At 39.2% G+C, this 14,366-nt stretch overlaps 1 protein-coding gene across 1 annotated transcript in view; it reads left to right on the forward strand.

Moving 5' to 3' along the window:
- Nucleotides 1-3,636, forward strand: part of LOC149320413 (uncharacterized) — a 31,065-nt gene extending 27,429 nt beyond the window's left edge. Inside the window, exon 9 of the mRNA XM_089499607.1 lies at nt 1,251-3,636. Within this exon, the coding sequence (XP_089355733.1) occupies nt 1,251-2,797 (1,547 nt within the window). The 3' untranslated portion in view covers nt 2,798-3,636. The remainder of the gene's footprint in view (nt 1-1,250) is intronic.
- Nucleotides 3,637-14,366: the final 10,730 nt, after the last annotated feature.

The following is a 14,366-nucleotide window of genomic DNA, read 5'->3' on the forward strand; positions in this document are numbered from 1 at the left end:
CACTATATTTCTGTTGATGCAGCCTGAAATTGCAATGGCATTTTTAGCTGCTGCATCGCACATTTGACTCATGTTCATCTTGTGGTCTACTTGGATTCCTAGATCCCTTTCACACATAGTCTCTGTCAGCCAGGTGTTCCCCAACCTATACCTATGCATTATGTTTTTCCACCCTAAGTGCAGTACCTTACATTTCTCTATATTGAATTTCATTTTGTTAGCTTTGGCCCAGCTTTCTAGTCTATTCACGTAATTTTTAATTTTGATCCTGTCCTCTGGAGTATTAGCTATTCCCCCTAATTTAGTGTCATCTGCAAATTTGAGAAGTATGCCCCCAGTTCTTTCATCCAAGTCATTGATAAAGATGTTGAATAACACTGGGCCCAGCCATGTGGGACCCCACTGGTCACTTCTCTCCAGGATGAAAAGGAGCCATTGTGGAGCACCCTTTGGGTTCGGACACTCAACCAATTAAAAATCCATGTAACAGTTGCCTTGTCTAGCCCAGATTTTACAAGCTTGTTTGCAACAATGTCATGGGGAACTTTCTCAAAGGCCTTACTGAAAGCAAGATATACTATATCCACAGCATTCCCTTCATCTATCAAGCTGGTAATTTTATCAAAAAAGAGATCAGTTTGGCATGACTTGTTTGGTGACCAAAATTGGGGTCCAACATTTATCCCCATTCTTGAGTCTTTCTTGTTGATTTATTTGTATATTTATTATCCTTCCTTTTCCACCAAATGGACTTCAAATTGTCTCTTTCCTGCATCATACTCTTTGTGTCAGAGAGAGAGAGAGAAAGAGAGAGGTATTGTATAGAATGGAATGGCAGGGAAGAGATGCTGAAGGTGAAATGCTGAAGCTTTGCAGGAAGGCAGATGGGAAAGTCAGAGAGTGGAGGGAGAATGGGAAGGTGATCAGGTATGTGGGAGCAAGGAAGTAAGGAGAGAACAAAGTAAAGAGAGTCTCCCTCTGTGTTGATGGGATGGTACCTCTGAGAAAGTCCAGAATAGGGCCAGAATACGTCTCTCTTGTATTGTGGCACAGCTGTGAACTTGACAAATTTTAACAACTGTTTGAGTGAACTGGCGTGAACTGCCTAACGTTTATGAAAGGAGGGAAAGGGACACAGAAACTCTTTCTTCTCTGAAGTTTCTTTTCCTACTTGAACTTGCTTATTTCTGTTGTTGACTCCAGAAGTCCTTCAGAGATTCAGTCTTTTCTGTTCTTGAACTTCTTTATAGGAGGCCTTGGGAATCATCAGAGAAACTACACAGGAGAGAAACCATACAACTGTCAGCAGTGTGGGCAATGTTTTGTTCAAAAATCTCACCTTCAAATACACGAGAGAGTCCACACAGGAGAGAAACCATACAAATGCCAGCACTGTGGTAAATGTTTTGGTCACAAGTCTACCCTTGTGAGGCATCGGAGTGTTCACACAGGAGAGAAACCATACAAATGCCAGGAGTGTGGGAAGTGTTTTGCAGACAAGTCAAACTTTTCAAGGCATCAGAGAGTCCACACAGGAGAGAAACCACACAGATGCCATCAGTGTGGAAAATGTTTTTCTGACAAGCCTTCCTTTGTGCATCATCAAAAGGTCCACACAGGAGAGGAGCCATACAGATGCCAGCAGTGTGGAAAATGTTTTGTTGAGAAGTCTTTCCTTATGAAGCATCAGAGTATCCACACAGAAGAGAAACCATACAAATGCCAGCTCTGTGGTAAAGTTTTTGGTCACAAGTCTGCCCTTGTGAGACATCAGGTTCTTCACACAGGAGAGAAACCGTACAATTGCCAGGAGTGTGAGAAGTGTTTTGCTGACAAGTCAAGCCTTTCAAAGCATCAGCGAGTCCACACAGGAGAGAAACCACACAAATGCCAACAGTGTGGAAAGTATTTTGGTCAAAGGACATACCTGAGGAAGCACTTTAGAGTCCACACAGGAGAGAAACCATACAGATGCCAGCAGTGTGGCAAATGTTTTCTTCGCAAGTCACAACTTGAGAGTCATCAGACAGTCCACACAGGAGAGATGCCATACAAATGCGAGCACTGTGGGAAATGTTTTGATGAGAAGTATTCCCGTGAGAAGCATCAGAGTCTCCACACAGGAGAGAAATCATACAAATGCCAACACTGTGGGAAATGTTTTGCTCGCAAATCTCACCTTCAAAGACACCAAAGTATCCACACAGGAGAGAAGCCATACAAATGCCAGCACTGTGGGAAATGTTTTTCTGACAAGCCTTCCTTTCTGCATCATCAGAAAGTCCACACAGGAGAGAAGCCATACAGATGCCAGCAGTGTGGAAAATGTTTTCTTGAAAAGTCTTCACTTGTGAAGCATCATATTATTCACACAGGAGAGAAACCATACAAATGCCAGCACTGTGGTAAATGTTTTCGTCACAAGTCTACCCTTGTGAGGCATCAGAGTCTTCACACAGGAGAGAAACCGTACAAATGTCAGGAGTGTGAGAAGTGTTTTGCTAACAAGTCAAGCCTTTCAAAGCATCAGCAAGTCCACACAGGAGAGAAACCATACAAATGCCAACACTGTGGTAAATGTTTTGCTCGCAAATCTCACCTTCAAAGACACCAGAGTATCCACACAGGAGAGAAGCCGTACAAATGCCAGCACTGTGGGAAATGTTTTGTTGAGAGGTATTCCCTTGAGAAACACCAGAGTCTCCACACTGGAGAGAAACCATGCACATGCCAGCATTGTGAGAATGGTTGTGTTCACGAGTCAGACCTTGTGCATCATCAGAAAGTCCACTCTTAGCTATTCTTCCTAATTTGGTGTCATATGCCAATTGGATAATCATGCCCTCTATTTCATCATCCAAGTCATTGATAAAGATGTTGAATAGCACTGGGCCCAGGGCAGACCCCTGTGGGACCCTGCAAGTCACTTCTCCCCAGGATGCAAGGAAGCCATTGCTTAGCATCCTTTGGATTTGGCATTTCTACTGCATCATCTGCTCCATTTTCCTCAGGTTGAGCACCCTTTTTCTTATGTGAGAAGACTGAGACAAAGGGTGTGTTTAATAGTTCTGCCTTTTCCCTGTCCCCTGTTAGCATTTCACCATGTGTTCCATGCAGTGACCCTACCATTTCCTCCTCCTCACTTTGCTATGGATATGGAAATATTTGTGGGGTTAGTGGTATATCTATCTGTGAGATTTCTGACATCGTTCCGTGTATTTTCTCCCAGTACTCTTTGGCTCTGTGGCATTTCCATCAGCAGTGGGGAAAAAATTCCCTCTAGCTTATCGCATTTCTAGCATTTATTGGTCCTGATTTATAGATTTATTTTCTCTGGTGTCATGTACTATCTGTACATCATTTTAAAATCATTTTCTTTGTAGGTTTGACATAAAGTATATCTCCATGAATTTTCCCAAGATTGTAAATCGATGGGTCTTCCTGTATCTTGAGCCCAACGCACCATTGTATGCTTAATTGTTTCCTGCTCTTGATCTAACTGTTTAAGTAGTTTATAGAATTTAGTTATATGATCTCCTTCACAATCAAAAATATTTTGTCCAACTCATTTTTAGTCTTTGTTATTTCTAGGCCTTTCATATCTTGTCTGAAGCATTCTGTTAATTGATTATACAAAAAAACAACAACAACCAGTTTATATTTTGTTTTTGTTTTTGAAGCTGGGCCATGAGTTTTAAAGAATAGTCACTGTTATCTTCCATTAATAATAAATTATTCTACTTTATCCAGGTTTCATTGATATTCTTAGTCCTATAAAGAAATGCCTCCTGTGTGGATGTCCAAGTCGTTATCTTTTTATAAAATTGATGCTTAATCTTATACCAAACTTTGATAAGAGATCATCTGAGAAAGAATTGATGGGCAAAGTTTTTATCTACTTTTAATTTGTCGTACCAAATATACGCGTAAAAGCCGTAATGCGTATTGATACTTCCGAGACATAGTAATCTTTCATTATCTAGTTGCACCCAGTCTTTCAACCAGTTTAGAGAAGCTGAGTAATAGTACAATCTTAAGTTTGGTAAAGCCCAACCTCCTCTTTCCTTGTCGTCCATCAAGATCTTCCATGTAATCCGGGCTTTTTTCCCCTGCCAAAGGAATCTGGACAATTCTTTCTGCCACTTGTCAAAGTATTTTTCATTGGATATAACAGGTATATTTTGGAAAAGAAATATGAGTCTCAGTAATAAGTTCATCTTAATAACAGAGGCCTTCCCATTAATGATAATTGTAATTTTGTCAATTTCTCCAGATCATTTTTTATTTCTTTCCAGGTTTTTTTGTACTAATTGTTTGAAAATAGTTCTATATTCTTTTTAATTAATGTTATTTCCAGATATTTTACCTTGTGTTCTATTTTAAACCCTGTTATTTTTTGTAGTTCACTTTTCTCCATTGCTGTCATATTTTTAGGGACCATCAAAGTTTTTTCTTGGTTTATGTTGAACCTCAAGTACGTACTAAAGTCCAATATCGTTAATGTTAATTGTTCAGTACTTCTCTTTGGGTCTTCTAGGAAACAGATTAGGTCGTCTGCAAATGATTTTAGTTTCCATTGATGTCCTATTATTTTGACCCCTTCTCTTTCTGTGTTTTCTCTATTCTTTATCTTGGTCCGTTTCTGCTTTATATCTGTATATATTTTTGAAATATTCTTTAAAGATGTTCTTAATTTGTTCATTAATTTATTTACTTTTATTTTGTAATTCTATAATCAACTTTTTCTCTAATTTATTTGCAAGTGGTTTCCCTATTTTGTTTCCAGATTCAAATTGTTCTTGTTTAATCATTTTTAATTTCTTATAGATTTCATTTGTTTCTAGGGATTTTTTAATGGTTGCTGTAATAACATTACTTCAATTTTAAGTTTTTGTCCTCTTTGTTTTTCCATTCTTCTTCCTGCTTTCTTAATTCCTCCATAATTGATTTTTCCTTCCTCTGTATTGTATTAATCTTAATGAATATCTCTCTGATCTGGCCTTGCTTGCATCCCAGATCACTTTATTTTTCATTACTTCTGTTTTGTTCTTGTTGAAAAATAATTTTAATTCTTTTTTTTAACTTTTTCTATTATTTTCTCATTGTTCAGTAAAGATTCTTGTAGTCTCCATGTGTAGTCTGGTTTTCTTTCTACGATTTCCATCACTATTGGATTATGGTCGGAAGTGGGTTTTACCAATATATCCATTGGTTTAATAATTGGTATTTATTTTTTTGTGTGTGTGGCAAGCAATAAATCTATTCTTGATAGGGAGTCGTGTACCTCTGAAAAGAAGGTATATCCTCTTGCCTCGTTGTGTTTGTTATCTCCACACATCAGTCAAGTTTGTGTCTTCCATAAGTTTGGAAAAGTTTTTAGGAAGTTTACCCTGATTCCTTTTTATTTTCTTATTTGAGTTTGATTTCCTGTCTACTTCGGGGTTTATTACCTCATTAAAATCTCCTAATAATATTATGTTGTCATAATCTGTTTTTTTTTTTAATTTCTTTATGAATTTGGTGGGAATAGATTTCTCTATTTTCTGATTGTGCATAGATTCCGATTTTTGCATTTCACTTCTACCGCAATGTAGGAGCCCGCTTTGTCATTGAATGTTTCTTTTGAATTATATTTTTTGTTAATGTACATCCCAATTCCTTTCCTTTTTCCATTTGTTGCTGAGGTGTAACAAAAGCCTAATTTTGGATTTCTAATATATTTAGTTTCATTCTCTTTAATTTTCATCTCTTGGACACATATAATATCCCCTTTAAGTTTTTCTAGTTGGTGAAATATTATACTACTTTTATATTTTGCATTTATTCCTTTTACATCCCACGAGATTATCTTCATGATTTTTTTGGTGTGTTATTTTTGTTGCTTTTTTTAAAAAAAAATATTGATCCAACCTTCCTCCTGTTTTTATTTGAATATTTGTTCTATTAAGCCTTCCCCCCCTCCTTGCTATATATGTTAAACTATTTTCTTGACTTCATCTTGTTCTCCCTTTTCTTGTTCTTTCCATCCATCTTTTATATATCTGCATCATTTTCTTTTTCTGAATCGGATTTTGTTTCATTTTTCTTTTCTTCTACATTCAGTTCTAGATCTAGTTCCATTTCATCTTTATTATTCTTTTCTTTACTGTTGTTTCTTTTCTTATAGTTGCTAGATCTCCATTCTTTTGTTTGTTGGGATCTTTCTTTCTTTCTTTCTTTCTTTCTTTCTTTCTTTCTTTCTTTCCACTTTCCTTGTCTTTGAACTCTCCTAATAATTTTATTTTGAATTCTTTTGCTTTGTCCAGATTATCATTTTTTTTATCTTTTTTGTTCGTATATAACTGTAAGACCTTCAGTTCTCTCCCATCTGTAGTCTATTTTCATGTTCTTCAGTGCTTGAGCTAATGGTCTGTATTTTTGTCTCCATCAAAATTGAGGGTGGAACATCTTTAAATATCTTGATTTCATTATTTTCAAATATAAGTTTCATATTGTAGCTCTTCTGTATGATTATATCTCTTATTCTTGTTTTGACAAAGCAGATAACAACATCTCATGGCAATTTTCTATCTCTCATCTTCCACATCCCTTTCTTTCAGGACATTATAGTATTTCAATAAATGTTTCTTTCCATTTTCTTCTATAATATCTAAATCATTCATTATATTAGTAACTCCCAAATCTTTACAGTCTATTTTAAATCTTTCCGTCCATTGGAAATATAAATACCAGTCAATTTGAATATGTGCTGTTTCTAATTGCTCTATTAACACTGTCCCTGTCAAGGCCAGCCAAGAGCAGGAGGAGGAGGAGGAGGATGTGACTCCTCCAGTGCAAGGGGAAATGGAGGCTACACCAGGTGCTAATCCTGCTCTGCCAAATCCCAGCCCTGATCTCCCAGCCCTAGAGGAGGATACTCAGCCAGGTCCTAGTGCTGGTGGGATTCCTCTTGTGGTAAAGCAGCCTAATTGTGACTCTGGGGAGGAACCATGCCTGGAGGTTCTTTCCTTTAGGCAACGCAAGGCTGAGAGTGCTTGCGTGTGTAGGTCCAGGAGAATTGCTGGGAGACAATTAGCAAATCAGCCTCTGCTGGCACGGGGGAGAGCGTCTCCTACTTAATGAGCAGGGAGATGCCAACTCAGTGCCAGCTTATTGCATGATCCTTTGGTGTGATTGCTGCCGGCACTGGCTCTGTGTATCCTGAATCCTTGTTGCCTTAATTCTTGACTTCGGAACGAACTGGACTATTGGTACCTTCTGGCTGCCCTGACCCTGGACTGGACTGACTACCGTGATCTATGTTATCCTGACTTCGGCTTTGGCTTCCAGCTTGCTCTCTCGCTCACTCCTTGCAAAGTCTGTGGACTATTTTCCAGCTGCATAGTTAGTTACCTTGCTGAGCCATCCTTATCAACATTTGTGTGTGCTGGCCGCAGTACAGGACAGTCCCACAATAACAGATCTTTGTAATTAATCCAGCTTTTGATTTAGTTCTGGTCCTATCAAAAAAAGCCTCTTAGGTAGATACCCATAGAGGTAAATTTCATGTAATAAAAATCCTTAATCTTGTACCAGGCCCGCAACAGTGCTCTCCTTAGAAAATGGTGCTCAAATTCTTTATGATCCTTAATCTTATTATACCATAAATATGCATGCAGGCCAAACTGAGTCACAGCTTTCTACGGTAAGTACTCTATCATTCTTCAATTTAAGCCTATCCTCTAACCAACATAAACATGCAGCATAACAATGTAACTTTAATTATCCAAGTCTTTTTTGAGATCTTTTCTTATTTCCATTCTTGTTTCTTTGATTCCCCCCCCCTTGTTTCCTGACTGGATTCTCTCAGATCTTCCTTCCTTTCATTCCTTATGAAGGGTCTCCTTCTTTGGAGATTTTTAAACAGAGGCTGGATGGCGACCATCTGTCAGGGTTTTTTTAATTGTGATTTCCTGCATGGCAAGGGTTGGACTGGATGGTCCTTTTCTCTTCCACAAAACTGGGACAAAATGTAGTAGGACATTCAAAAAAATCGAGGACACAGCCAACTCAAAATAAAAAATTGATAAATTAAAAAAAATTAATATAAACTCATGCTTCTTAGTCATACTCAAAATGGAGGAGATTTTGACATTCTTCCTGGACAGAAAGCTGAAGCATACCTCCTCCTCTCCAGTCAACATGACATACTATTAGCAACCTTCTTCCCCACCCCCCAAAAAAAAAAAAACCCAGGTTTGGCATAGGTTGAAAATGACTTGAAGGTACCCAACTAGGGTCGCCTTAAATCAGAAATGACTTGAAGGCACACAACAACAAAATTCATCTAATAGCGTGGTGTAGGCATTTGAGCACTGAACTATGACTCTGGAGATCAGGGTTTGATTCTTGCTCAGCCATGGATACCCACTGGGTGGCCCTAGGTTAAGTCTCACTCTCTCAGCCGCAGAACCCCCTGTGATAGGTTTACCTTAGGGTCGCCATCAGTTAGAAACTACTTGAAGGCAAACAACAATAACATACATATAACAACAAGGTATAATGGTTTAAGCATTGAACTACAACTCTGGAGATTAGAGTTTGATTCATGCTCAGCCATGGATGCCCAATAGGTGACGTTGGGTGAGTCACATACTCTCAGCCCCAGAAACCCCAGTCATAGGTTTGCCTTAGGGTTACCAAAAGTGGGAAACTACTTTCAGGCACACAACAATGTACTTCTAAACCAGACAGGAGAAAGGACTTGTGTCCCTCCAGGTTTTGATGGAGAGCAACACTATCTCTTATTGGCTATGGTGGATAGAGGTGATGGGAAGTGCAATCCCAAAGCAGCTGGAAAAACGTAGGTTTCTACTTAGGGATAGCTAGAATACAAACGTCTTCAGCAGTTCTGTACAAAAGGGTTTTGGACAATTTTGAAACTCCACACTCACAGAAAATCCTACAATAAACAAACAAAGTTTTCACAGAATCCATATTCCTTTGAGGTGTAGTGGTTTGAGGGTTGGACTATGACTCTGGAGACCAGGGTTCGAATCCCGGCTCAGCCATGGAATCACACTGGGTGACCTTGGGCAAGTCACACTCTTTCAGCCTCAGAGGATGGAAATGGCAAAACCCCTCTGAAGAAACTTACCAAGAAAACCCCATGAGAAGGTGGCCATAAGTTGAAAAGGACTGAAGAGGAAAAGGGGTGTAATTGTTTACATTAATGATTTTAATTGGAGACTTCAAGGTAGTATGGGAACCAAAACTAGACAGAATCACTAAAGGAAAAGAAATAAAAACAAGGGAAATTCCCAAAGTCATTCTTGATATGGCAGATAACTTAAAACTAATAGACACATGGAGACAATTATATACTACAAATTTTTTTTTTTTTAATTTATGTCTGGAAGACATGATTCACTGGCTAGGACTGATATGATATTGACCTCAAAAGCATTATTGAATGAATTAGAGGATATGGAGATACTGCCTAGAACCATCTCAGATAATAATATGTTGAAGCTAAATTTGAAAGAGAACATTAAACGAACAGATTGAACATTGCCTGAATATTTATTGTCAGATCCAGAAGTTATTAAAGAACAAAAAAAAAAAAAAAAAAGATTAAAGATTTTTTCAAAGAAAATGTGGATGATGGGGTAAGTATGGAGATAGTCTGGGATGCAGCAAAGACAGTATTCAGAGGCTTTTTTTATTCAACAAAATAGTAGGGAGAGGAGAAAACAAACAGAAAAGATTAATAAAATTAATGTATTATGAAATAGGAAGAGGATAAATTAAAACTTGATTTGGGTAATAAAGGAATAAAAAAGAAAATCCAGATATTACAAAAATAATTAGACTCAGTATTAACTCAAGAAATTGGAGATAAAATGGGAAAAAACCTAAGTTAGAAAACTTTGAACATGCGGATAAAGTGGGGAGATGGCTTGCACATTAATGAAGGATAAAAAAAGTAGAACCCAAATTTCAAAAATTAGAAAAGTTTTTTTTTATTAATCAAGAAAAAGCACAATCATCACTTTAATTGTTACTGGTTAATGGTTGTCAATAGTGCCACTCTATTCTAGCTTGGTCAGTGCCATCTGTCAGGGATGCTTTCAATGAGATTTCGTGCATAGCAGGGGGTTGGACTGGATGGCGCTTGTGGTCTCTTCCAACTCTACGGTTCTATGATTCTATGAACATATATAGTTTTTGCAAGTAATGCAATATTATATGGTGACTAAAGTTAGTTGAAAAATATGCATTATTTATGTATGGTATTGTCAAAGTGTTGTAAGAAGAAATGAAAAGAAAACTGAGGATACAGTTATCTGCAAGTACGGTAATGCAAATAGATGAAGAACTACTGTTACGTTTTTCGTATGTTGGTATGAAGTATAATATATTGTATAGAGATAAAAATCTGGTAAGTAAAAAAATAAGACTAACATTTTGGGAATGGTTGTACAGTGGTCCCTCTACGTTTTAATGTAGAAAAACCGCAAATAAAAAAACCCTATTCTTTTGTACACCTATGAGAAGTCAACTAAAAGTGGCATGTGTCCCACCCCTCTTAGTCCCACCTCCCTGATTTTGGGGTTCAGCTTCTTTGGGTTTTGTTTTTGGAGTTCCATTTTTGGAATCTCCAAGTCTTCCAATGCAATTCTATGGTCAACATCTGCCAGAGTCTGGTCATAGAATCATGCAGGAGGACATACAAATGCCTAGAGAAGCGTTTTCTCTAGGAACATCTTGTATCACTAACACAGATCTATGGTCAACCTCTGGCAGAGTTGTGCTGGAGGACTTAGAGATTCCTAAAAAGAACATAATAATTAAATCCGCAAAAGTCGAAGCTGCAGATGCAGAGGGACAACTGTATCACGTTTTGTGTGTAGGTCAAGCTGCTTGGATTTCGTTGCCTTTTATAGAGACCCCTTGGAGGTCCTCTATAGAGCAGTGACCATACAGCAATCACTTGTATAGGGCAAGTATGTAATGGAGTTGCTTGGCTTCTTGGCAGTCAGTCATAGTTCAGGTAGACTGGAGGGGGGGCTCCCAGGAAATTAGAATCTATAAAAGCAGGAAGGACTGAGAGGTTGGTTCTTCATTGAGAATCAGATAAGGAATCTGGCTGGGAGTCAGAGAGGGATTCTGACAGGAGAGAGGTTAGTCCAGAAGGGACTGTGATAAGCCTGTAACTGTATGCTAATATAACCACACTAGGTTGTTATTATTATTATTGTTATTATTATTATACATTATATGATGCTGTAAATTTATAAGTGCTGTACATAAAAACAATAAAATCGATAAAAATGAAACCTGCCAATGGCGTACATTCTAGAAAATACATATAAAACAATAGATAATAATACAAGATAGAATTAGATTAAAAATAAACAGACAACTAATTAAAAAGATCAAATATCATATCAAATATCAGATAACAATCGGGTAAACAATCACACAATGCCTGGGAATCCTTTCCTGAACAATTTAGTCTTCAACTTTGTTTTGAAACTGGTTAAAGAAGTGATGAGCTGTGCTTCTCGTGGGGGAAGGAGGTTCCAGGAGTGAGGGGCAGCAAGTGAGAAGGGATGAATCCGGAATGGGGCAGTGAAGATCCTAGGCTGAGACAGCAGACCTTGACTTCCAGAACAGAGGGCCCGAATGGGAATGAGAGGAGAAAGAAGTTCAGATAAATAAGGAGGGGCCAGCCCATGCGGGGCTTTAAAAGTCAACAACAGGAGCTTATACTGAATATGGGTGGGGAAGGGAAGCCAGTGCAGGGGTGATAATAGAGGAGAAACATGGACAAAGTGGCGAGTGGATGTAATATTGCATGCAGCTGAATGCTGAACAGAAATCAACAGATGAAGGTGAGAGAGAGGAAGACCTGCCAGAAGGATGTTACAGTAATCTAATGGCGAGACCACCAGGGTGTGGACCAGGGCCTTGGCAGTAGAGGCTCACAGAAATGGGCGGATTTTAGCAATATTGTAGAGAAAGAATCTGTAGTCCTTGGCTGTGGCCTGGATCTAGGAGATAGACGACAGAGAAGAATAAAAAAATAAAACCGAGACTGTAGGCTTCCTGGATTGGTTGAATAGAAATGTCATCAACAGAAACAGAAAAGGAGTATTGAAGAGTAGACTTAGGTGGAAAAACGAGAAGCTCCGTTTTGGACATATTGAACTTCAAGTGTCGATGCCACATCCGCTGAGAGACAGCTGTAAGACAAGTTGAAACTTGCTGTTCAAGACCCGGAGAAAAGTCAGGGGTGGAAAGATACAGCTGAGTGTCATCAGCGTACAAATGATAGGAAAAGCCAAAAGAACTAATGAGTTTTCCTAGGGACAATGTAGAGAGAGAAGACAAAAGGGGGCCCAAAACAGAACCCTGAGGAACTCCAACAGATAAGGGAACAGAGGGCGAGGTCTGACCACCTGTGACCACTGCAAAAGAGCTATCTGACAAATAAGATCTAAATCAGTGAAGAACAGAGTCCGAGAACCCAAGATCAGAAAGAATATCACCTAGAAGACAATGACCAATGGTGTCAAAGGCCGCAGACAAATCAAGAAGAATGAGAACAGAGTAAAGGCCATTAGCCTTGGGCCGTAAAAGTTCATCCGAGATCTTAGTGAGAGCTGTCTCTCTTGAATGCCGTGGGCGGAAGCCAGACTGAAAGGGATCGAGAATGGAGTTGGCTTCAAGAAACTCAAGACAGTGAGAGGTCCATGTTCCAAAACCTTAGAAAGAAAAGGAAGAAAAATCAGATGATAGCTAGGCAAAGAAGAGGGGTCAAGATAAGTTTTTTCAGAATAGGGGAAACTAAAGCATGTTTAAAGACCGTAGGGAATGAATCTGTAGAGAGAGACAGATTAAAGATAAAGAGGAGCGACGGCAGAAAAGAGAGTGCTGTAGAAATTAGTAGAAATTGGATCAAGAGAACAAGTTGCAGGTTTGGAAGAGTTCAGCAGTGTAGAGAGTTCATCCAAAGAAACAGGAGGAAACAGAAAAATTTTTAGGTGAGAGCGATAGAAGTTTAGTAGTAGAAGAAAAATCGGGAGGGACTATCTCAGAGCGAATAGTGATAATTTTTGAGGTGAAATAGCAAAATCATTAGGAGAGCATGATGAAGAGACAGGAGGAGAGGGAGATTTTAGCAAAGTGTTGAAAGTGGAGAACGAACACTGCGGGTGCCTCTCATTGGTGCAGATCAATGATTTATAATAATTCTATTTTGCCATGGACAGGGTGCGTGAAAAGGAAGAAAGAACAAATTTGTAATGAATAAAATTAGTCCACTCCCTGGACTTTTTCCAAAGGTGTTCGGCTCGAGAGCAGGACTGTAAAAACCTAACAATAAGGGTAAGCCAGGGCTGAGGCCTAGCCATAGAGGAAGGTGCGCATACAGAGACAGGGGCAAATCTGTCAAGAGTTGAAGAAAGAGTGGAGTTAAATAAAGACATTGCTGAATCAGCAGAGTCCACAAGATTTAAAGAAGAGAGAGATGAATCCAAGGTCTGACTGAGATGGTTAGAGTTAACAGACTGAAGATCGCAAAAATAGCGTTGAATGGTAAGACAAGGAGGTGGAGTATAAGTAAGAGTAAAAAAGATTAAATAATGATCAGATAATGGAAAGTCAAATGCCAGGTAGTCAGAAATGACACACTTTGCAGCAAGAACTAGGTCAAGGCAGTCACTGAGAGAATGAGTTGAAGAGTTGGAATGTGGCTAAAGGCCAAAAGAAGCTAAGGCGGGATACAGACGGGCAAAAAGGGGTGTATTCATGACGTCATGAAGGTAGAGCCTTCAGACGGCCCTTACCTGAATGCCGCCATGAACACGCCCCCCGCACGCCCCAAGCGGGAAGAGGCGGCATTAAAAAGGTGCTGCTTTTCCCCGCTTCTTTTCCGTTTGATGCGCAGCTGCGTATCTCCATCTATAAGCTGCTGCACCGGTACGCCAGAATTGCTACGCCGCTAATTTAAGTTGCCCATTTAAAAGCTCTGAGTCAGCTGCGTCGCATAATGAGTCGGGGTCCTGGAACATGCGCAGTTTGCAGTCAGGCTTTAATTGCAGCGTCAGCTGCCATGCAGGTGTGGAAGCTGCAGCACAGCTGCAGTGCATTTTAAGACTCCTAACCCTAACCCTAACCCTAACCCTAACCCTAGAGCAACATGTACGCATGCGCTGCTAGAATTGGGGAAAGTTTGGACTTTAAAGTGAACCCCTACGCACATTCCTGTGCCATTTTCACCTAACAATAAAAACCGCTAAAACTGTAAATATTTACATATGTACAAGGGAGGTGATGGGGGATGGCAGGGGGACAGCGGTGGCAGCGGCGACAGCTGTGGC

Source organism: Sceloporus occidentalis, unplaced genomic scaffold (genome assembly GCF_023333645.1).
Source record: "Sceloporus occidentalis isolate IW3139 unplaced genomic scaffold, rSceOcc1.0.p SCAF_1, whole genome shotgun sequence".
NCBI lineage: Eukaryota > Metazoa > Chordata > Lepidosauria > Squamata > Phrynosomatidae > Sceloporus > Sceloporus occidentalis.